Source organism: Salmo salar, chromosome 05, assembly GCF_965601325.2.
Source record: "Salmo salar chromosome 05, fSalSal1, whole genome shotgun sequence".
Classification (NCBI taxonomy): Eukaryota; Metazoa; Chordata; class Actinopteri; order Salmoniformes; family Salmonidae; genus Salmo; species Salmo salar.
The window spans coordinates 40,674,860-40,699,364 of NC_138295.1; the positions used below are offsets into that span (position 1 = coordinate 40,674,860).

General features: G+C 41.5%; 1 protein-coding gene across 1 annotated transcript in view; it reads left to right on the plus strand.

Annotated features, from left to right (window-relative positions):
- Window positions 1-925: 925 nt before the first annotated feature.
- Window positions 926-24,505, plus strand: part of LOC106604909 (glutamine--fructose-6-phosphate aminotransferase [isomerizing] 2) — a 42,194-nt gene continuing 18,614 nt past the window's right edge. Inside the window, exons 1-8 of the mRNA XM_014200030.3 lie at window positions 926-1,161; window positions 3,128-3,235; window positions 7,289-7,402; window positions 7,825-7,950; window positions 12,013-12,071; window positions 14,663-14,797; window positions 16,548-16,609; window positions 23,426-23,505. Of these exons, the coding sequence (XP_014055505.1) occupies window positions 1,155-1,161; window positions 3,128-3,235; window positions 7,289-7,402; window positions 7,825-7,950; window positions 12,013-12,071; window positions 14,663-14,797; window positions 16,548-16,609; window positions 23,426-23,505 (691 nt within the window). The 5' untranslated portion in view covers window positions 926-1,154. The remainder of the gene's footprint in view (window positions 1,162-3,127; window positions 3,236-7,288; window positions 7,403-7,824; window positions 7,951-12,012; window positions 12,072-14,662; window positions 14,798-16,547; window positions 16,610-23,425; window positions 23,506-24,505) is intronic.

The window sequence follows — 24,505 nt, forward strand, 5'->3', positions numbered from 1 at the left end:
CGATGGTTTTGTGAGCATCAACTGTTTGTGAATCCACTATCATCGAATTAAGGTGGGTCCTGCCTAGGCAAACTCTACAAAGTTATATGCTGGCCATGTCAAGATTGTAAACTTACAGGAAATGGACGACATCAGTGCCCCATTGACAGTGATTTACAGTAATTGGACGATTTCAGTGCCCCATTGATACGAACTGAACTGGACTACAAACACGAGTCGCTAATGATCATGTGACGAGGTAGCCTAGTCTGCAAACTTCAAGATTTGTGTCTGCCCTCACCCAACATAACATTTCCTCTTGGTCTAATGGTCTAAGATGTTGGTTTCTCCCGTGGGAGACTCGGGTTTATATCCTTACATATAGACTCCATTGGCTAGGCAGATTGGCATGCTTGGGCTAGTTGCTCTTGCTATCTGTATCTCTGTGTACATGTGGAACGGAGGTGGTTCAGTAAACTGTGCTTGCATGGTGAGTGATCTGACCTGAGACCTGAAGACCCGAGCCTTTAGCTCCATGGACTAACATGGTCTTGAGGTGTATTGACAACCCAGGTTTGACTCCCAGGTGGTCATCCAGACTGCTAGGGTTGCCAAGTAAAACAGGCAATTGAGCTAAACCAGTCTATATGCAAGGACATTGAATAATGATGATGCTGCTGATGATGATGAGGGTGATAAGGATGTTTAAAGACTTTCCATATAAAATTCATTTCACAGTTCATCACAAGTTACATTTCCTGATTCTTCATAACCATCACTGATGATGGAAAATATGCTTCCAGGAAACATGCCTTTGGCTCTTTTTGATAATTATTACTAGTTCCATACAATGCACATTAATGTCCTAATTATGGTGATGGAAGTCTCTGGAATATGTAAGGACAGGTTAACAGTAAAACTAGAGTTCAAGGAAGTAGTTTCACATCAACAATAGGCTACAAAGTTGGTGTAGGTTAAAGACAGTGAAGTTCTTTAGTTGCCTTGGAGACGGGGGTGGGGCCGCCGCTCGCGGAAACTGCCTTTAAATATGTCGTTGGAGTGAGAGGTTTTACACAGTCTCATTTGGATTTTACACTGAACTAGGCTACATAGTATAGTACCAGGGAAAACAACCAGGTACCGACCGTCGCCCTGAACACAAGACAATCAGAACCATGTGTGGTAAGAACGGATAGCCTACATCTAATCTAGATAATCGGGAGACAAATTACGCATTACGCATAACAAGCAATAGCCTACAGTAGGCTCGTCTAGTAGAGACTATTGGAATAGTACAATAGTATTAGCTATGTTGTTATTGTAATTTAAAACCAGTCCGTTGGGAGCCGTACCAAGGCAAACAGTTTTTGTGTGTGTCTCTGACACTGTCAATGAGGTGCCATCCTTGTAGGCAATTTAAATGTCAGCGTAGGCCAATTACTTAAATATAAACCTAGATTATATATAAATATAACTTGTATTACTTCTAGTAATAACAAAATAGGTTATCAGTGTTCTGCAGCGGTCCATATCTTGGTTGGACGACAATCCTTCCGCTTTAGACAATTAACATGTCAGTCTCATGGCATGTTCTGAGCTGCTACGTGTCAATGTAGCTCCTTGGGGTATTAATGACAGGTCTGGCAACATTGTAGGCTATGACAGGCCGGGCAACATTGTATTATGATCAGATTATGATGATAGTCTACATCAATAGGATACCATCAGCCCAGGAGCATCATTCCCAAATATTCAATTTAACAAAATTTAGGCTATGCTTAAAGAGATGTACTCTCATCCGAGTCGTTGGACTCTAGGCCTATGCACATTTATGTTGCTTAAATATGATTTTGCATTATCAAAAAATATATGATTGTATGCTATTTAAATGCTTTAGGGTTTTAATAGTAACTATTTGCCTCGAAGTGAAGCAATCCAAGCAAAGCTTTACAGCCAACTGTAAATGTAAGTCGGCTAGTTTCTTCCTGGCATCTCTCGACTGTAAATCTAGGTCTGTTAGTTTCCTCCCGGGATCTCCCCCGGGCCCCGGCCTAAAGTTAGACTACCTAGTCGAGGCGAACACTGCACGCAATGTGCTCCTTTCAATGGCCACCTGTGTTGCTCTGATTCCAAACTCCCTCCAGCGTGGTGCACATACTGGGACCTTAAATTGCAGACGTCACGACCATTTGAGGCGCTCTCCAGAGCATTATGTGTCATTCGCTTTTGATCAGAAACCTATGTAACTGTAATGGATATTTAATTAAATCATCGGTAAGGTTGCTCATTGAGACAGGCCCTTTATATCCCAATCAGACAGCCTCAAATGTTCTGTAAACAACAGCGGGAGATGCTGGTAGGAAATCAAAAAGTCAGTGACTGACAGCGGCTACAGAGTCAGTGTTCACAGAATGTCCTTCATAGAATACAACAGTGAATAATCCGTGTGTCCTTTGTCTGGCATCAATCATTATCAATTGATATGAGAATAATTCATTACAAGTTTATTGACCATCAACCCACACCTTGAGTGCCACAAAAACTTAAATATAGTAAACATTGTGGAAAACACTAAATCTATTTTCAGCATTACACTCATTCATCGTCAACACTGATGATTCATTTGCACCACTATGAATCTCCCATGAAGTGGCTTTTTTTATTTCCAAAGCTTTGATTATATGATTCCATTATTTCTCCAGTTGGACAGGGATTAGTTTGTTGATATACACTTTTAATGATATATTTTGATTTCCATTCATGTCTAAGCTGTCCCAGTTGGCCATGTCGGTAATTTATATGCGTAGGCCACTGTCTCCATGTTCACAACACATTATAGAGAATCATATTCCCAAACACAGGAATAGAGTATTATGAACAACAAAAAACTGTTGGGATACTGACTGCTGTACAGTACTTGCCTCCTCAACTGTTTTCTAGACCATAGTCTAGTACTGAATGGATAGTCTACATTACACCTACACACTGCTCAAGTCTTTCAGTGAAAGTACTCATAAAACAGCTTGAGTTGACTGTAAAGATAGACCGAAAGAGAGGGTGAAATAAGTAAATAGTCTTTCTCTTGTTCTCTCTCCCCTCCCTCCCCCTCCTTCACCCCTTTATCCCCTCTTTTTCAAACTCATTGCAGGGATCTTTGCCTACCTGAATTACTGTGTGCCTCGCACCAGAAAGGAAATATTCGAGACACTGGTGAAGGGACTGCAGAGGCTGGAGTACAGAGGCTACGATTCAGCAGGTAAGGCCCTGGGTATCACCCTGAACACGCACACACAACAGATCCTTCACACTAAAGCCCACAGAGTACCACTCTCGCACCTGCATCTCACTATGTTTATTCCAGTCTTACTTTGGAACTGCACAGGCAGTATACGGCTTCAAGCACAGTTATGACAAACATTAGTAAAACCACTGTCATTACACTGTAAAACCCCAAAGACTAGTTATTCCTTTACTCTGTGCTTCAGGGCGGTTAAGCAGTGAGAATATTGATACAGAGACTCTGTGTGGTGGTACTAAAAGTATGGTATCTAATCACTTACAGTTGAGGGCTGCCGGTTACTGTCGGTTATTATGCCGATGAGTACATTGTCCTGCTATGTTGACATGCAGGTACTGTTGAAGCAGGTGTACACATGTGATCACATGGTCCATTTGAAACTGGGTGTGGACACGCCATCTAGCTGGTGTAACATTGGGCAAAAGGTAGCTCTAATACATTATTACTTCCACCCATCTGATGATCCATTGGGTAGTAGGATCTCGGCTACAGTGGTTCCTCCTTTAAAAGTTGCGAGCTTACACCGCGGGTCTCAGAGGTACCCAGCGTCACGGCTTCATTGCTCCAGACCACCACAAGGGGGAGTTAGAGCACTCATTATGCATTTGGGTCCCAAGCTTTTTATATGGCCAATCATATTGCGTGGTTCCAATGACGAATTTGACACGAGCCACCTGTCTCTGGTGACTTTCTTCAGCAAAGATGGCTGACAAAACATTCCAGTGGAAGCTAATTTAAGTAATTATAACATCATAACGAATCAAGAAATTTTTTTACAATTGAGAGGAATATGTTGGTTAATGTAGAGACAAACGATTGTGCATATTCTATTGTCATAAAGTTAATTTACGAAAATCGCTATTTAGCAAGTTTTTTTTCAGTCATATCCAATACCAGATGTATCTAACTCCATTCTTTGAATGATGCTGTGTCTGCATGTGTGTATTACAATTAAACACTTCAACAGTGTTTACCACTCCTGCTGTTAGGAGTGGTAAACTAGTGGTCAGTTAGGATCACCACTTTATTTTAAGAATGTGAAATGTCAGAACAATGGTAGAGAGAATGATTTATTTCAGCTTTTATTTCTTTCATCACATTTCCAGTGCGTCAGAAGTTTACATACATTCAATTAGTATTTGGTAGCATTGCCTTTAAATTGTTTAACTTGGGTCAAACGTTTTGGGTAGCCTTCCACAAGCTTCCCACAATAAGTTGGGTGATTTTGGCCCATTCCTTCTGACAGAGCTGGTGTAACCGAATCAGGTTTGTAAGCCTCCTTGCTCGCACACTCCCCACAACATGATGCTGCCACCCCCGTGCTTCACGGTTGGGATGGTGTTCCTCGGCTTGCAAGCCTCCCCCTTTTTCCTCCAAACATAACGATGGTCATTATGGCCAAGCAGTTCTATTTTTGTTTCATCAGACCAGAGGACATTTCTCCAAAAAGTACGATATTTTTCCCCATGTGCAGTTGCAAACCGTAGTGTGGCTTTTTTATAGCGGTTTTGGAAGAGTGGCTTATTTCCTTGCTGAGCGGCCTTTCAGGTTATGTCGATGTAGGACTCGTTTTACTGTGGATATAGATATTTTGTATCCTCCAGCATCTTCACAAGGTCCTTTGCTGTTGTTCTGGGATTGATTTGCACTTTTCGCACCGAAATACGTTCATCTCTAGGAGACAGAACGCATTTTCAGAACTGTGACCTTAATTTCCTACCGTCTATAAGCTGTTAGTGTCTTAACGACTGTTCCACAGGTGCATGTTCATTAATTATTTATGGTTCATTGAACAAGCATGGGAAACAGTGTTTAAACCTTTTACAATGAAGATCTGTGAAGTTATTTAGATTTTTACGAATTATCTTTGAAAGACAGGGTCCTGAAAAAGCGAAGTTTTTTGTTGTTGCTGAGTTTAGATAACGTGCCACAGAATGCTGCAGCAGCCCGCAAGGTGTGCCGCAGTATGACACAACTTTTAAAGGAGGAACCACTGTAGGGGTTGATTTTGGGACAGGGCATCGGTCAACAGTGTTCAGTTAAATGAGATGAGGTGAACCCAAAAAGCAAAGAATGCAGTGGTAGAGAGTCCTGAACATGTGAGGAGAGAATCTGTTGCCCCTATTCCTGTTCTGAGCCTGACCATACACCAGTGATATCTGCCTCACTGATATTTACTATTGCTTTGGCACATGTTTAACATGATTATTAAATGACTACCGCATCTCTGTACCCCACACAAACAATTATCTGTAAGGTCCCTAAGTCGAGCAGTGAATTTCAAGCACAGATCCAACCACAAAGATCAGGGAGGTTTTCCTATGGTTCGCATTAATGACACCTATTGGTAGAAGGGTAACAAAAAAAAGCTGACATTTAATATCCTTTGAGCATTGTGCAGTTATACATTTTACACTGTGGATGGTGTATCAATACACCCAGTCACTACAAAGGTACAGGTGCCCTTCCTGAATCAGTTGCCGGAGAGGGAGGAAACCGCACAGGGATTTCAGCATGAGGCCAATGGGGATTTTTAAACAGTTACAGAGTTTAAAGGCTGTGATACGAGATAACTGAGGATGGATCAACAACATTGTAGTTACTCCACAATACTAACATAAATTACAGAATGAAAAGAAGAAAGACATAATCAACATAATAAAAATAAGGTACTAAAGTAATATTTGGCAAAGAAAGTAACTTTTTGTCCTGAATACAAAGCGTTATGTTTGGGGCAAATTCAACACAACACATCACTGAGTACCAGTCTTCATATCTTCATAGTTTGTCATCTGCAAGGACTAGGGACTTTTTTTTTAGGATAAAAAGAAACGGAATAGAGCTAAGCACAGGCAAAATCCTAGAGGAAAACCTGGTTCTGTCTGCTTTCCAACACTGGGAGACAAATTCTCCTTTCAGCAGGACAATAACCTAAAACACAAGGCCAAATATACACTGGAGTTGCTTACCAAGACAACATTGAATGTTCCTCGTTACAGTTACAGGCTGTCTAGCAATGATCAACAACCAACTTGACAGAGCTTGACATTTTTTTAAAGAATGGGCAAATATTGTATAGTCCAGGTGTGCAAAGCTCTTAGAGACTTACCGAGAAAGACTCACAGCTGTAATCGCTGCCAAAGGTGATTCTAACATGTGTTGACTCAGGGGATTGAATACTTATCTAATCAAGATACATTAGTGTTTTATTTTACATTAATAAAAAAAAAAAAGATTTATTTTTTTAAGTAATTTTGTGTAGATCGTTGACAAAATATGCAATGCATTTGAAACACAACAAAATGTGGAAAAAGTTAAGGGGTGTGAATACTTTCTGAAGGCACCTTACACACACACACACACACACATACATACACACACACACACACACACACACACACACACACACACACACACACACACACACACACACACACACACACACACACACACACACACACACACACACACACACACACACACACACACACACACACACACACACCCCTTGTGACGTAAGCTGGTTGATATTCACAAGAGATTCCACAGTAATCAGCTCTTTCCTCAGAAAGGTCCGTTACAAAGGTTTTGTATTATTTCAGGCAGTAGTTTTAAAAGTAGTGCTAATGAGCCACAACAGGTCCCCGGAAATGGTGTACTATGACATCCATTTTGTATGATATGTGACGTCCTGCAAAAAATGTAAATATATATTTAGCAATTCGTATGATATTGTTACAAATCCAATTTGTACAATATGTTATGAATTTGTTGTTCTTCAGATCTTGTTCAATCTCTTTAATTGAGTGTTTCTTATGGAGTAGGATGGATTTGGAGTCTTTCAAACAAGTTTTCAAATTGGACATGAACACTGCCTCAGTTGAAGTTGAACTGATTCATTGAATAGCCTTGCAGCCTGCTAGCCAGCAAGTTTAGCCTTCATTGACCATGATTGGTTTATGGTTGGTATTGCTATACATTTGCCTCAGTAGTTTTTCTCCCTGGTCTCAGGCATCGCTGTGGATGGTGACAAAAACACAACGACAGATGGCATCAACAACAACAACAACATCGTTCTCATTAAGAAGAAAGGCAAAGTCAAGGCCCTGGATGAAGAGCTCTACAGTAGGTCTTATGGATACATTTCTCTCATTCCCTACATCACACTCCTCTCCTCCAGCGTCAGATATATGATTCCAATGCCTGTACCTCTCTTCTTGGTAACTCCTTTTCTGCCTCAAGACCCTTCTAGTGCACTTCTCTCCCTCTTCTATCTCTCCTCAAGCTTTCCCTTCTGCTCTGTCCTAACCAAATACCTCTTTAATGAAAGAGGGTACAGTGTAGGGTTATGGTACGGGTGTAAGGGTTATGGTAAGACATTGAGCACGGCTGAATTACCAGACTATTGTAGTCAGTCTTCTGTCAGCTTTACCCTATCACTGTACCCATTATTGACTGATGTTAAGTCGTATCATGTTACTGTTCAATCATTGATAGAATACCTTTGTTCGTATTGTTGATCAGTGCTTGATGTGCTTTGTGATCAGAGAAAGACTGCATGGATCTGGAGGTAGAGTTGGACACACACTTTGGCATGGCTCACACACGCTGGGCCACACACGGAGAACCCAGCGCCCTCAACAGCCATCCCCACCGCTCCGACAAGAACAATGGTAACACACACTCACCTGTGTACACACTCACACGCACACACTCACCTGTGTATACACACACACACACACACACAGTTCCTACCTACACACAACATACAGCGCAGACATACACACCAACCCACTGCTCTGTCATGGCTTTGACAAGTGAGCTAGTTTTGTTCTGGTTACTGATTGGCCAGAGATATGAATGTGTAAAACACACCTAACATACTGTGACCAGCCCTTGCCTCCCCAAAGCTCTCTCTTATAGGGAGAGTTCTAGGGGAGTGTGGGAGGCCTCAGTGAAAGGAGTATTTATTTACACACATCCAAACGTAGGACATGAGATGGACAGAGAGAATCAGCCTTTCACAGAGGCCAGCCAGACAGACAGGGTCTTGTTCAGTTGACTTTAAACATAGCCATGTCCTTCCTCAGGCACACCTTTTCATGTGTTCTGTCGTGTCTTTGGCTATGCCGGATTAAGTGATATGACATGCTAACCTATAAAATTCTTTCTCTGTAATTGATATTACCTGATTAAGCTAATCATGTAAATGTAATTAACTAGAAAGTCGGGGCACCACAGAAGAACGTTTATAGAGCCGTTATCTTCCGAATAAACTCTTAAAATACTTAGTAATATTTTATATCGATAGCAGTCAATATTAACCCTTATCTTATTTTCAGTCTCATAATGAAAGTTGTAAATTCTTGGCTATCTTCACGAACCCTGGCTAACAAGTTGAATCAGCAATACAAAATTGGGTTTAATTATTTATTTACTAAATACCTAAACTAATCACACAGAATTACAAATACACAGAATACAAATGATGTCATACAGAAAACATCCCTGGTAGACGGAACCTGTATGATGGCTGGTTACACAAAGGAAAGGGGGTTGGGCTTGAATGAAAGAGCGGGAAGACTTAGGAACAAAGAAACAGCAGCTATGCTATCGTAAATACAGTATCTTATGCATTCTAAATTACCGCCCATCTGGAAAAGGAAAATGCAATAAATATTTACTCTGAGCTGCGCTTCGGTAGATTGGTTGTAGATGCTGGCAGGGTTGGCCAACAGATCTTCCTGTCCTCGGAAGAATGTCTCTGGCGGTAAATTGGATACGTGGTGGTATCTTCGTCTGTTTGTTAGACTGGATCCGTCGTCCGTCCTTTCCTAGCCCACGTCTACAGCGGCCGCTGCTAACTGCTAACCTTGGCGTGATCCTGGACAACACCCTGTCGTTCTCCACTAACATCAAGGCGGTGACCCGATCCTGTAGGTTCATGCTCTACAACATTCGCAGAGTACGACCCTGCCTCACACAGGAAGCGGCGCAGGTCCTAATCCAGGCACTTGTCATCTCCCGTCTGGATTACTGCAACTCGCTGTTGGCTGGGCTCCCTGCCTGTGCCATTAAACCCCTACAACTCATCCAGAACGCCGCAGCCCGTCTGGTGTTCAACCTTCCCAAGTTCTCTCACGTCACCCCGCTCCTCCGCTCTCTCCACTGGCTTCCAGTTCAAGCTCGCATCCGCTACAAGACCATGGTGCTTGCCTACGGAGCTGTGAGGGGAACGGCACCTCCATACCTTCAGGCTCTGATCAGGCCCTACACCCAAACAAGGGCACTGCGTTCATCCACCTCTGGCCTGCTGGCCCCCCTACCTCTGAGGAAGCACGGTTCCCGCTCAGCCCAGTCCAAACTGTTCGCTGCTCTGGCACCCCAATGGTGGAACAAGCTCCCTCACGACGCCAGGACAGCGGAGTCAATCACCACCTTCCGGAGACACCTGAAACCCCACCTCTTTAAGGAATACCTGGGATAGGATAAAGTAATCCTTCTAACCATCCCCCCCCCCCTTAAAAGATTTAGATGCACTATTGTAAAGTGGTTGTTCCACTTGATATCATAAGGTGAATGCACCAATTTGTAAGTCGCTCTGGATAAGAGCGTCTGCTAAATGACTTAAATGTAAATGTAACTCAACGGCTAGGAAGTATCACTTCTGTAGTGAATAAGCTCAAAGTTCATACCATTCGCCACCAAAGCTCACGCCGAGGTTGGCTTAGTTCTGTACTTGACGTGTGTCCTTCTAACGTAGAGGCTGCAGACCTCACGTACTGGAACATGTGGTTATCTTTTCGTCAAAGGCTTATATAGTGGAGAGGGGGAAGGATGTATTTCATCGTTTATAACCCCTGTCTCTTCACAGGGGTGGGCCACTGATCAAGCAGGGCACTTTCCTTATGAAAACCCAATTCTCTCATTTGGAAGCTAAAATTACATTTAATCTCCTAACAAACAATTTCAATATCAAACATTTCAATTGCATAACAATTCCATGTGACTCTGATAACTAGAGGGTGTATACTTTCCCAGGTACAGTTTGTGTCGTCCTGTCATCAGTCATAATGTCTCAGATGACAACCGAACTGACATCCATACTCATTACGTTCCAAAGCATATTTCCAACTGGTTTTATTACCAAAATATGGTTCCTTTCCCCATTTGTTTGATGTTCCCAGACTCTCTATATTTAACAGGACAGCAGTCCTTCAGGACAGCAGTCCTTCAGTAGGGTCAGAAAGAGAGGGGAAGGGAGAAAGGTATTTATGGGGGGGTCATAAACCTTACCCACAGGCCAACATCATGACAGTTCTTTGTGCTAAAGATAACTATGTTCAGAGTCATTTTCACATGCATAAATTCCTAGTTCTGACTGCCACATGCAAAGGTGTGTGTGCGTGTGTCAGCACTCAGGATACACTCCTTAACTATGCAATCAGGCAGGAATTACAGGAATTGCTGTTAAGATACTCTACATGACCAAAGGTATGTGGACACCTGCTCGTCTAACATCTTATTCCAAAATTATGGGCATTAATATGGAGTTGGTCCCCCCTTTGCTTCTATAACAGCCTCCACTCTTCTGGGAAGGCTTTCCACTAGATGTTGGAACATTGCTGCGGGGACTTGCTTCCCATTCAGCCACAAGAGCATTAGTGATGTCAGGCCTGGCTCGCAGTCGGCGTTCCAATTCATCCCAAAGGTGTCCGATGGGGTTGAGGTCAGGGCTCTGTGCAGGCCAGTCAAGTTCTTCCTCACTGAACTCAACAAAAAAATGTGTACACGGACCTCTCTTTGTGCACAGGAGCATTGTCATGCTGAAACAGGAAAGGGCCTTCCCCAAACTGTTGCCACAAAGTTGGAACCACAGAATCGTCTAAAATGTCATTGTATGCTGTAGCGTTATGATTTCCCTTTACTGGAACTAAGGGGCCTAGCCCGAACCATGAAAAACATCCTCAGACCATTATTCCTCCTTCAACAAACTTTACAGTTGGCACTATGCATTTGGGCAGGTAGGGTACTCCTGGCATCCGCCGAACCCGGATTCATCTGTTAGACTGCCAGATGGTGAAGCATGATTCATCACTCCAGAGAACGCATTTCCACTGCTCCAGAGTCCAATGGTGGCGAGCTTTACACCACTCCAGCCGACGCTTGGCATTGTGTATGGTGATCTTAGGCTTGTGTGCGGCTGCTTGGCCATGTAAACCCATTTCACGAAGCTCCCGACTAACAGTTCTTGCGCTGACGTTGCTTCCAGAGGGAGTTTTGAACTCGGTAGTGAGTGTTGCAACCGAGGACAGACGATTTTTACACGCTAAGTGCTTCAGCTGAGCCGTTGTTGCTCTTAAACATTTTGCTTTTAAACATTTCCACTTCACAATAGCAGCACATACAGTTGACTGGGGCAGCTCTAGCAGGGCAGAAATTTGACTAAATGACTTGTTGTAAAGGTGGCATCCTATGATGGTGCCACGTTGAAAGTCACTGAGCTCTTCACTAAGGCCATTCTACTGCCAATGTTTACTATGGAGATTGCATGTCTGTGTGCTCGATTTTATATACCTATCAGCAATGGGTGTGGCTGAAATCGCTGAATCCACTAATTTGAAGGGGTGTCCACATGCTTTTGCCCATATAGTGTATGTTAAGAAAATTTCCTAACTGATTTCTCACTGTCTCTATTTCCTGACTGATTTCTTGCTGTCTCTATTTTCCCTCAGAGTTTGTTGTCATCCACAATGGCATCATCACCAACTACAAAGAGTTAAAGAAGTACCTGGTAAGTACAAGTCCTACTCTACCCCTCCACTCTGCTGTCTGTATTTCTATAGTTCTACTCTATTTCAGTATAAATTACTCCACCGTAAAGTTCAGCTAGTTTTGGGTCACACCCTTGGTAATGGACCGAGATATGATCAGAAGGGTTATAGGGTTTCAAGTCCTCTGTCATCCATTGCCTTTGACGATCTTAGTCCTGGGTCCTTTGTTTTGGGTTTTTTGACCGATGACTCTTGCACTGTTCTACACAAATGCAAGTGAATTGAAATGGCATTGACAAAGTAGCAATGGGCAATGTTTGCTTAGGCCAAAGTGGAATTCATACAGTATATCTTTTATCCTCTGAGTCAGCTTGCCTTTTGTCTGTCTTGTTTTGTCAGTCGAGTTTTGCTGGTTCTGCCCAGCTAGCACATAACGAATAATATTCGGAGAACCATATGTTTCTTAGAGCTTGGTGAGAGCATGGTTGTCCTATGGTTATTTTGCATACAACCTTCCCACAACTTTCTGGGAATGGTGCATGATAGTTGCTTGGCTTTGAACATTCTATTTTCTTGGTATTTCATTGCTTTAATAGAAGATTTTCTAAAAGTTTAAACATAGTTACAGTTAATTTCAATTTTGGTAATGTTTTAGGAATGTTCTCTAACTGGTTTGACATTAGGAATGTTCTCAAATATTTCAGAGAATGTTAAGAAACAACATTCTTCTGTGGGAATTTCAGTACTTCCACAGAACATTTCACACAAGTTCCCGTGTGGTTCTATTTCATGTCATATTTTATTATATTCTGGTGAAGTTATAAAAATGGTGTGACTTTAGCGATGTTCTTAGAACGTTCAGATAACGTATGGTTCTCTTTTGGCAATATTCTGGGAATGTAAAAAAAAAATAAGGAAATTGTACACATTAACATCAATAAACTCTACATTATTTTCTCAGAACATTAAGAAGACTTTCCATAAAAAACACAAGAAAAATGTTGTAACATTCAGAGAACATTCTAAGAATGTTATTTAAAAGCATACATTTGGTTCTCAGTATCAAACAAAATCTCTCTATCCTCAATCATTTTAAGTGTGTTTAGGTGTGTCAGCGCACCAACTAATTGGTCACACCTGATCTTAATGAGTTCTTGTTTCCTTTCAAAAGGGGTCTGTTTGAGTAGACAAAAATAAACAGCTTCGTATGCGTAAAAGAACATGGCATGCTATCTCCATCCTGGTGGTGCAGTGGACTTCCATGGTTTAAGAACAGAAGATCATAAGTTTGAATTTTACTGATGCCGTATCACAATAAAAAAATAAATGTATTCACATGATGAATGTCTAAGGAAGTGAATGTATCCCATCTGTGCTTGTTACAAAAGGTTTACCCCAAATAAGCTTGCAGTGTTAGTAAAAGTCTTAAGTTTTTCAAAACCTTCCAAATAACCTATAATTTCCATTCTCAAAGCATTAATATATCCTCTCAGGAAAACTTTGAAAGGAACCAGAGTAAAATGTTCTCAGAACCTCCCTGCAACTTAAAAATAAACTTTCCCAGAACCGGCAAAATGTTCACTTCTGTTCTTAGAACGTTTAAAAAACGTTCTGTTTTACTGGTCAGGAAACGTATGGCTTCGATTCCACTGTCACGTTCGTCGTAGTAAATGGACCAAGGCGCAGCGGGTCGAGTGCTCATCTTAACTTTATTAGTGAACACTTAAATAAACAAAACAAACTAACAGTCTTGCAGGCTAAATACCGCAGTGCTAAGAACAACCTCCCACAATCCCCAAAACAAGCACTCCTAATTATAGGACCTTCAATCAGAGGCAACGATACACAGCTGCCTCCAATTGAAGGCTCCAATCCCAAATACCTAACCATAGAATTAAACACCCTAGAACAGACATAGAAAGATACAATATAGAACAATGACCAAAACCCCGGAATACATAAATCAAACACCCCTCTACATAAACACATACTCAAAACCATATAAAACAAATACCCCCCGCCACGTCCTGACCAAACTATAATAACAAATAACCCCTTTACTGGTCAGGACGTGACACCCACAACCAATGTGAAACCAAAAACATTAGTTCCCACAACTTCCAAGGAACCAAATGTGCTAGCTGGGTACCTTCTCCTCAGCTATAATGGGTATAAATTGATGCAAGCAGGAGATACTGAATAGTAACTGATAGCTACCTCTACTGGTTTTGCTAGTTATCACTCATAATTCTTAGGGTATAGAATGTTGTTCTTACCTATCCTAGCAGATACCCATCCCAATGCAATTATATCCTAGCAGACAGTAAAATAAGTTACAATAAATCATGTTTTGTGAACCATGCTGACTGTACTTACCTCCTCTTAGATCTGTTTGTGCTGTAGCCAACTCCTCTGACTATTGGTGTTATGCTAGCGGAGTTATTATGCTAGCTAATGCACATTTAACCTTTATTTAGGCAGGGAGTCCATTTGAGACCAAGAGAGCCTTGCATGAAAAGCCCAGCAATTACACAATAAAAGTTAGAGGCATCTCCGGGAGTGCTGCTTCAGTAAGCTTGTAATATTCATTCTGATCCCCACCCTCTTTCAGAACTCCAAGGGCTATGAGTTTGAGTCAAAGACGGACACAGAGGTCATCCCTAAACTGATCAAATACGTTTACGACAACCGAGAGAGAGAAGACCTGTCCTTCTCTACCCTGGTGGAGAGGGTCATTCAACAGCTGGTGAGTACTGGGACACCTCAATCAGTCAATACAATTTATTTATAAAGCCCCTTTTACATCAGCAGATGTCACAAAGTGCTTATTCAGAAACCAAGCCTAAAACCCCAAAGAGCAAGCAATGCAGGTCAGGGTTCCATTGCCACAGGCAAAACAGCAGAAACTGGATCAGCAGCACGACCAGGTGGACTAGGGACGGGGAGAGCCAGGAGTCATCAGGCCAGGTAGTCCTGAGGCATTGTCCTAGGGCTCAGGTTCTCCAGGAGTAGAGAGAGAGCGATGCGAGAATTAGAGGGAGCATACTTAAGTTCACACAGGACACCAGATAAGACAGGAGAAATATACCAGATAGGACAGTCTGACCCTAGCCACCTGGAACATAGACTATTGCAGCATAGATACTGGAAGCTGAGACGGGGGGGGGGGGGGGGGGGGGGGGGACAGGGCCAACCAGGCAGGATATAACCCCACCCACTTTGCCAACACCTACTGTACTACTATGTTATTACTATAGTACTACTGCTGCTGCTACTACTACTACTACATTTTTTGATTTTAGTCATTTAGCAGACTCTCTTATCCAGAGCGACTTACAATTAGTGCATTCATCTTAAGCTAGGTGAGACAACACATCACAATCGTATCAAGTACATTTTCCCTCAACAAATTATTTATCAGCAAAGTCAGTACTAGTGGGAAAATAAGTGTTTACGTTTTTATTTTCTGTTTGGGGGAGGGGTGTCAGAGGCACCGTGAGATTTATTTAAAGTACTCTTCAAAAACTACTACGATGACGACGACTGCGGCTGCTGCTTCTGCTACTACTACGAAACAAAAATGAATTGCTTAACAAAAATGACAAAACATCCCCTCAGATCCCATCTGGCCTTATGATGAATTTCATCTCTGAAACAGCATTGGAAGGGTGTTTTCAACAGAGCAACAATCTCCCCCAGTTCCCCTTGATGATGTCATCCTTGCACTGTCCAGTCTGGCCTCAAATTTGGCCGTCCCATTAATAGTGTTACGTCATCGCCAAAACAGTCACCATGGCAACCACCCCAACAACATCTTTAGTGACATCGAAATCTGTATATCTGGTGAACAGGAGCGAGACACTTTTTCAATCCGTTTTGCAACAACTAGATTGCTCATTCATTTTCTCTTTCTCTCTGTCTCGCTCAGTTCTTCACACACTCTTGTTGTTGAGTTTGGTCTTATTGGAGCCAGTCCTATCTCAGCCCCATCTCCCCTCTCCCTGGCTCACTGTAAAAGCTCTGAAAAGAACACAGAGGATAAAATGTACAGCTTCAGTGGGTTTTGGCTAATAGGAACCAGAGCAGACCCCTTACATCCTAATGACCACTGCTCCTCCCCCTCTCCTCCATCTCTCTCCCACCCTTGGTAAGAGTGCTGGCAGTGTGTTGGAAACAGAGCTGGTTTTATACAATAGAGGTCTTATTCCTCCTAACTTCCCTGAACATCGACCCCCCCATCCCTTCCACACATCCCCCCCCCCCCCACGAGGGGAAACAGATGGAAAGACTGTCTCCAAAAAGAAATAGGACATTTGAATGTTGTTTTGTAAGGTCACTGTCGGTCTGTTCGACTGAAACTGTCATCTACATTTTCCTTCGCTGTATTTCTTCTTTTTACAATTCCTTCTCATCTTCAACCTTCTCCTCTTCATCATCATCATCATGGACCCTAACATACATGTTTGTATTCTCTCCTCTTTGTCATCCTGTCTTAGGAGGGGGCCTTCGCTCTGATGTTTAAAAGCCGTTATTTCCCCGGAGAGGCGGTAGCCACCAGGTCAGTATCCATGTCCACTCACATGTCTCTGTTTGTCTGGCCTATGCCATGACCTCACATACGTCTGTCTGTCTGGCCTATGCCATGACCTCACATACGTCTGTCTGTCTGGCCTTCACACACTAAAGTAGGAAACATTACTAAAACAACATAATCATTCCAACTAAAACAACATAATCATCCCAGGACATTAGGCTGCTAAATAGTCATCACTAGCCTGCCTGCGGCCAGTACCCTGCCCTGAACTTTAGTCACTGTTACGAGTCGGCTACCACCAGGTACTCAACTCTACACCATAGAGACTGCTGCCCTAGTCATTGAACACTGGTCACTTTAATGTTTACATAGTGTTTTACCCACTTCATATGTATATACTGTATTCTAGTCAAGGCTTATATAACTACTTCTGTACACACTTTTTCTATTCCTATACTTTCCATAATCTATACACACCATGGTATACATACAGTATATATTTATATTGCTCATTCTAATATTTCTATATTTCTTAATTCATTTATTTGTATTTATTGGTTTTGCATTTATCGTTTTGTATTGTTAGGTATTAATGCACTGTTGGGAAGCATTTGCTACACCCGCGATAACATCCACGAAATTTGTGTGCAAAATTTGATTTGAAAGGATCAACACCCATTGGCATTGACTCGTCGTCTCAGCTATTGCCACAATAAAGCAATAACAGCTTGACTCTATATAGCCCTACATTGATCTTCAGACTGTGTCTCTGCCAAGCTTCTATTCCATCTAATTAATGCGTCATGTATGATGACATCACTCTTCCCTAGCTACAGCTCCCTGCCCAACATAAAGAACTGTCAGAGAAGAGAAGGATACAGTAAACAGAAGGGAAAAAAATAGCGTAATTGAGAAACGTGCCTGTTTTCTTTAAGCCTCAGGTGGGAATTAAGCTGTCAAGCACAACAATGACTTAGAGATTTATGATTGTCGTTTTTTTTATGGGAGTGTTATGTTATGTTTGAGTACTTTTATCGGGTGCTTTGTGTACACACTGTCATAGGTCCTATTTGACACTGTAGGAATAAAGGCTTGAGCTATATTCAGGTTATTTTTGCCACACCCTCTCCCCTTACCTGTTGCTGTCACACCCATCTGCACCTGTATCAGCCAATCAGAGAAGCACACATAGAGTAATGGGGATGAGAAGGCTAGAAAGATGAGCAGGAACTGAACTCATCCAACTGTAGGGGAGAGGGTGGAAAAGGAGCAAGAAAGTGCAAGAAAAGAAAAGAAGAGAGACAGCAAAGCTTTGTTCGAATACCCATACTAACATACTATTAGGTCATTTTAGTATACTGTAAACGAACAGTATAATTTCAGTTGAGCATACTAGAGCAAAGCTTGTCCACTGGAAATTGATGCTCTTGCTAGCTTGTTAGCATAACAAATTACTAGCTAGACATTTTATGACAAGTGTGTTATTAAATTTAATCTGGAGGGTCAGAGTGCGCTCTGGGCGTTGGTAAACCCAGATCGTTGTCAGTTCATAAATTCAGAGCGTTTTGCTCTCAGCGCGCACACTGGACGCTAGTGATGGGCATTCTGGCTCTTTTCAGTGAGCTGGCTCAGCTCACCAAAAAGAGCCGACTCTTTTGGCTCCCAAACGGCTCGTTAAAAAAATGTATTGTATTTTTTCAAGTCAAACAGTTTGCGATAGTTTGACTATGATTGGTGTTAAAACAAATCTAATTAAATTATTAAATGAAATCATACTCTACCTTAACCACAATGTATTTAAAAATGCATTGGTTTGTATGAAAAATAATGCTATTAAACATTTGCATTTAAAGTATAACTTTTTAATGTATACAAACAAAGTGCTCTGAATTAGTTAATTCTATTAATTTAAATCTTTTGATTATTCATATCTTATTTTAAAAAAATATATATATATAAATAGATTCGGCTCTTCTGATATGCGAGCCGGGTCTTAGAGCCGACTCTGTAAGGTATGACGCTGGAGAATAGAAGCAGGTACGGGGAGTTGACATTTAATTAGGAACGGACATGCAACAGCGTCAGAACTGGGAAACACAAAGACAGGCGACAAACAATGCAGCAGCGGGGAACAGAGCTGGGGAACTGATAAATATAGGGGAGGTAATAAACAGGTGATTGAGTGAGTCCAATATCGCTGAGGCGCGTGACGATGGAAGGCAGGTGCGTAAATGATGGTGGCGTAATGCAGGGCAGTCCCGGGAAGAGCGGGAGCAGGCGTGACAAGACGACTCGTTCGCGAACGAGCCATCACTACTTAAAACCTGTTGGGGCTCGGGGGCAGTATTGAGACATTTTGAAAAAAATATGTGCCCATTTTTAACTGCCTCCTACACCAACTCAGAAGCTAGGATATGCATATTATTAACACATTCGGATAGAAAACACTCTGAATTTTCTAAAACAGTTTGAATGGTGTCTGTAAGTATAACAAAACTCATATTGCAGGCAAAAACCTGTGAAAAATAGATCAAAAAAAAATGTGAATTTTGTGACTGTACTATTTAGTGTCATTGTTTTATAGATACCATAGTGAGAAAGGATTCATTTCGCAACACCTACGGCTTCCACTAGATGTCAACGATCTTTATAAAGTTGTTTGAAGCGTCTATGATAAACAGAGAGCAAATTAGAATCCAAGGAAGTTGACAAGTCATCACTTCATTTTTTTGCGCCTGCGCATAAATCTGAGAAGCGTGAGTTTGTCATCATTGTTTATCTAGACATAGGATAGGTTGTGTGAAAATATTACTGATGTTTAACGTTAAAAATTGACCAAAAGATTAATGCTAAACAACATTTGACATGTTTGAACGAACGTAAATAGATTATTTACTAGGTTTTTTTTTGCTTTTCGGCGTGATTTTACATTCCCCCCACCACGTTTTGTGGGAGCATAATGAACGCTAAGTACTTGGTGTTATTTGGACATAAATTATGAACTTTGTCAAAAGAAACCACATTTGTTCCGGACCTGGGATGCCTGCCTTCTGATGGAGATAATCAAAGGTAAGGGGATATTTACAATGTTATTATCGATATTAGATGATGCTAACTGTATAGCATAGCTTATTGTTCTTAGCATAGCACCCCGTTTATTGCTAAATGTGATTTCCCAGTAAAGTTATTTTGAGATCTGGCCATTCGGTAGCAATTACGAGATGATAATATATTATTCTTTGAATGACAATATTATAATTTACCAATGTTTTCGAATAGTAATTTTGTTATGTTCACCGGAAGCATTTCAGAGAAGAAAAAAAATCTGAATTTCACGCTACTGTAAAATGCTGTTTTTGGATATAAATATGAACTTGATGGAACAAAAAATGCATGTATTGTATAACATAATGTCCTAGGAGTGTCATCTGATGGAGATTGACAAAGGTTAGTGCATAATTCTAGCTGGTTTCTGCTTTTGGTGACGCCTGACCTTGAATTGAAAATGGATGTTTGTACTTTTGTGGCTATGTACTGTCCTAACATAATCTAACTTTATGCTTTTGCCGTAAAGCCTCTTTGAAAATCGAACAATGTGGTTAGATTAAGGAGATGTTTATCTTTTAAATTGTGTAAAATAGTTGTTTGTTTGAGAAATTGAAATTATTAGATTTTTGATGTTTTGAATTTCCAGCCTTGTTAGCAATCCCGACTCGGGGTTCATTGCTAACCTGTAGCCCCAACAGGTTTTAATTTGCCAAAATACATGCAGTGGACACTATTTCCCAACTTTCAAGGCCCATAATGCAATTCTTCAGAAAGTGTGCGCGGCTTCACAACGTTTTGAGTTTAAGAAAATGGCGGAAATATGCGACCGAAGTCCAACGAAAGCGGATACAAATTAATTTCTTAAACTAATTATGACAAATGTTAAAATGTTGAGCAATGTAATAAAGTAATGACTTTTCAAATAAGTTACACGTTATGTTGGCTGACAATTTGTTAGCTACGCTATCCTTACGAACCACAGCATTACAGCAGTATGTACCGGTATTTTAGCTAGTTACCTAACGTAGTTGGCTACTAATACATCGAACTTTCCAGGCAGTATATTAACTATCTGCTATCTAACTAACTACCCAACGTTTATTGACCTGATTATTCATATCATGCTTAGCTAAGTGGTATAGTCGTGTGCGTTTCAATTGAGTTAATAGCACTCTCATCTGAGTGCCAGAGCGCCGAATAACTGATTAATTTACTAACGCTCAACACCAGTTGAATATGGCCAGTGTCGGTAAACGTCGGCACAAAAAGCGTAATTAAATTGATGCCAGCAGCACAGTTACATTCACCAATGCTCTGGATTACATTAAAACAGCCTAACCAGCTGGGCGAGAGAAATGGCCAGAGTGAGGTGTTCTCTCATTTGTGTCTGGAAGTAGCTAGCCAACGTTAGCCAGTTAGCTTGGGTGCTTGACTGCCGTTGAACGCTCGGATCACCTCTACTCCAGAGCGTCCAGTAGTGATGGGTCCGGCACAGACAGTGTGTTAGGCTATTAGTGGGTTGTGTTATACTTACCAGTGTTCGCGGGGTCCGACATGCCAATCAACCTGCTATCAGCCAATCACGGGAATGCCTGGAATGTTCTGATGCCGGGCATGCTGGTGGTTGGCAGAGGAGGGTTGGGCAGGGGGATGGAGCATTGGAAGTTAAGACCAGGTGTAGCAATTGTTCTTTTTCTTACGTCTGGCCTTCACAAGAGAAGGTCACGGTTGGTTTGTGGGGTATCGTTCATTTATTTGGCGTGGGCTACGGCCAAACAGTAGCCTGTGCAAAGTTGGATTAATAAACCGTCAATTTGTAAACTTAACTCTCTGTCTGGACAATAGTTCCTTTATGATCAAGTCAGGTCATTACAATATGAATAATCAAAAGATAGCTAGCATTTGTTGCCCAAAGGCTCCCGAGTGGCGCATCGGTCTAAGGCACTGCATCTCAGTGTTAGAGGTGTCACTACAGACTCTGGTTCGATTCCAGGCTGTATCACAAACGGCCGTAATTGGGAGTCCTATAGGGCGGTGCACAATTGGCCCAGCGTCGTCCGAGTTATGGTTTGGCCGGGGTAGGCCGTCATTGTAAATAAGAATTTGTTCTTGACTTACTTGCCTAGTTAAATAAAATAAAATAAGCAGTGAAGCTTGACCGGACCGGGTTATGTGTTGTGAAGCTAGCCACAATAGTGGAAATTGCAGGTGGCCTTCAAAATAAAAGTCCCTCTTTGAAAGCGACGCAATATTTAGACTAGATAATATTAAAACAAGGTTGGAGTGTTGTAATTTGGAGCAATGAAATGGGGTATCAGTATACTCAATGACACCCACAGAACACAACTGTAAAGAGTTTATGCAAATATTAGCATCATAGCTCTTATCAGGGACTTTGAGGGAAATCACTTCAAAAGTCAGCCTATTGTGGTACTGACAGTCATATTACACTGTACAGCCTTACTTAAGGATTGTGGATGAATTAAATGGTGTATCAGTCTACTCAGTACCCTAGTGCTTTTTTCCCCAACGTCCTCCTCAGAGTTCTCAGACTCCAAAACGTCCACGTTGTATTGTTTTTCCTCTGGAGTAGTGTTCAATACACATAGTAGGTTGACTGGTACTATAAATGTGGCTCAATTCAGTGGTTTCAGAGTCCCGCAATAAGAGCTATGACGCTAATGTTCTCTGGGTGTCACTGAGTAGACTGATAACCCATGTCATTGATCCACAATCCATATGCAATTCTAAAGTCTAATACAGCCATTGTTATTACAACAGATTTGTCAAATTATTGTATTTTGTTGATTTTCTTTAACATTCCAACCTAGTTTGGCATGATCTATTCAATTATGGCATAATTCCACTATACGTATTAATTTGTATCACTGTCAATGACAGACTTTTATTTTGACAGACGTTTATTTTGATGGCGAACCGCACGTTCCACTATTGTGGCTAATTCTTATTGTGGCCAGCTTCACATAGGTGGGTCCGACCATTAATCAAATAAGATCTGTCATATAAATTAGGGGTATTTTAGATGATGACACCTAGCTATATAGTTAGCTAGCTAACTGTAGCTACTGAAACAGATTATGTCGTTTTGCTATATTTTTGGGGAAGAACATTGTTTGCATCCATCAGCTAGCTAGCTTTTTTTATGACCAGCACTGTACAGAGCTTGGGGAAGTGTCTGCGCTCGTACGGCAGCGGCAAGTGCGCGAGACAAAACTTTACCAGCATCATAGCATACCAATCGGTGAATCGTTGTGTCAAATGAAATACGAGTGATAGTGTAAACAATGTGTAATAACGACGTAACATTTTTTATGAACGTGTTAAATTATTATGTGACGTGCAGTCATAGTCAGGTCCTGCTTGGTCAACAAGCTTATTTCACGAGTCAAATAGTGTGTTTTTTTTTTAAACATTTAACTAGGCAAGTCAGTTAAGAACACATTTTTATTTACAATGATGGCCTACTCCATCATAGCCGGATGTGATACAGCCTGGATTCGAATCAGGTACTGTAGTGACGTCTCTTGCACTGAGATGCAGTGCCTTAGACCACTGCGCCACTCGGGAGCATGTATTTAACATGTATCTTTTTTGACACATAAAGACCTAAACGGCTTCCACAGTGTGTGTGCACGTGCATTTGTGTTTGTTCTCTCTCACAAATCTAACAATTTATCTCCTAACCCCTCTGTCTTTCTCATGCTTGCCCCCTCTTTCCCCCTTTCCCCCTACCCCTCTATCCATCCCCCTTTCTCTGTCTATATCCTTCAGGAGAGGAAGTCCTCTGCTCATTGGTGTGCGGAGCAAGTATGAGCTGTCTGCAGAGCACATTCCAATCCAGTACAACACTGGTGAGCTCTGTTCCCCTCTATCAGACATGATCACTTTACAGTGTTCTTAAACCTCTCAGTTACAGTGATCTTAAACCTCTCAGTCACTGTTCCCACAGAAACTTGACTGTGTTATCAACCTTAAACACATCGTATTTCAATCAAACCACATCGCAACACATTCGGTTACATTATCTTCACGCACCGATCTCTTAATTTGAGATACGAGGGCGTAACTCGAACTGACGCATAAATATTGCACATGAGATTTGCATGAAAAGTTCAGTTATATGTCTGTAGTTCAAGTCCCGATTCAGGTCAATATGAAACACCCATAAATTAACTAATTAACTAACCAACTCATAAGCTAACCAACCAACCAGTCAAGCTGACGCCCGTCAGAGCTATCTGTGTTTGTGAGCAGTATCTGTATCTGTGTCCTAACACTTAACAGTTGCAGTACTTACCATCTGATCCAGACTAATGGTTATGAAAGCCTGTTCTCCTGTGTGTGATAACATGTCATAATCTAAGGCTAATCCCGTTTTGTCCGTAGCTCCGTACTACTCTGTCCTGAGGGACTGTGCAGTTAATCCAGTGGTCCCAGAGGGACAGAGGGCCACTGAGCCCATATGTGCGCCAACTACCGAATAAACACTTGGGTGTTGTGGCTTGATCTCTGACTTGGTGTTCAGATTACTGCACTGTTGGAGCTAAAAACATAAACATTTCGCTGCACCTGATAACATCTGCAAAATATGTGTACTTTACTAATAACATTTGATTGAACCACCGATTAAGAATTGCATGACTCACAACAATCAGATACCCTTAAATCAGACTAATGTCTCCAATGAATCAACTGCTGCATGATTGCATGAGACTACTCTTCAAAGAGTCAAGTGCAAAAATGACAAGATTCATATTTAAAAAATATATACAGTACCAGTCAAAGGTTTGGACACAGCTACTCATTCGGGGTTTTTACTATTTTCTACATTGTAGAATAATTGTAAAGACA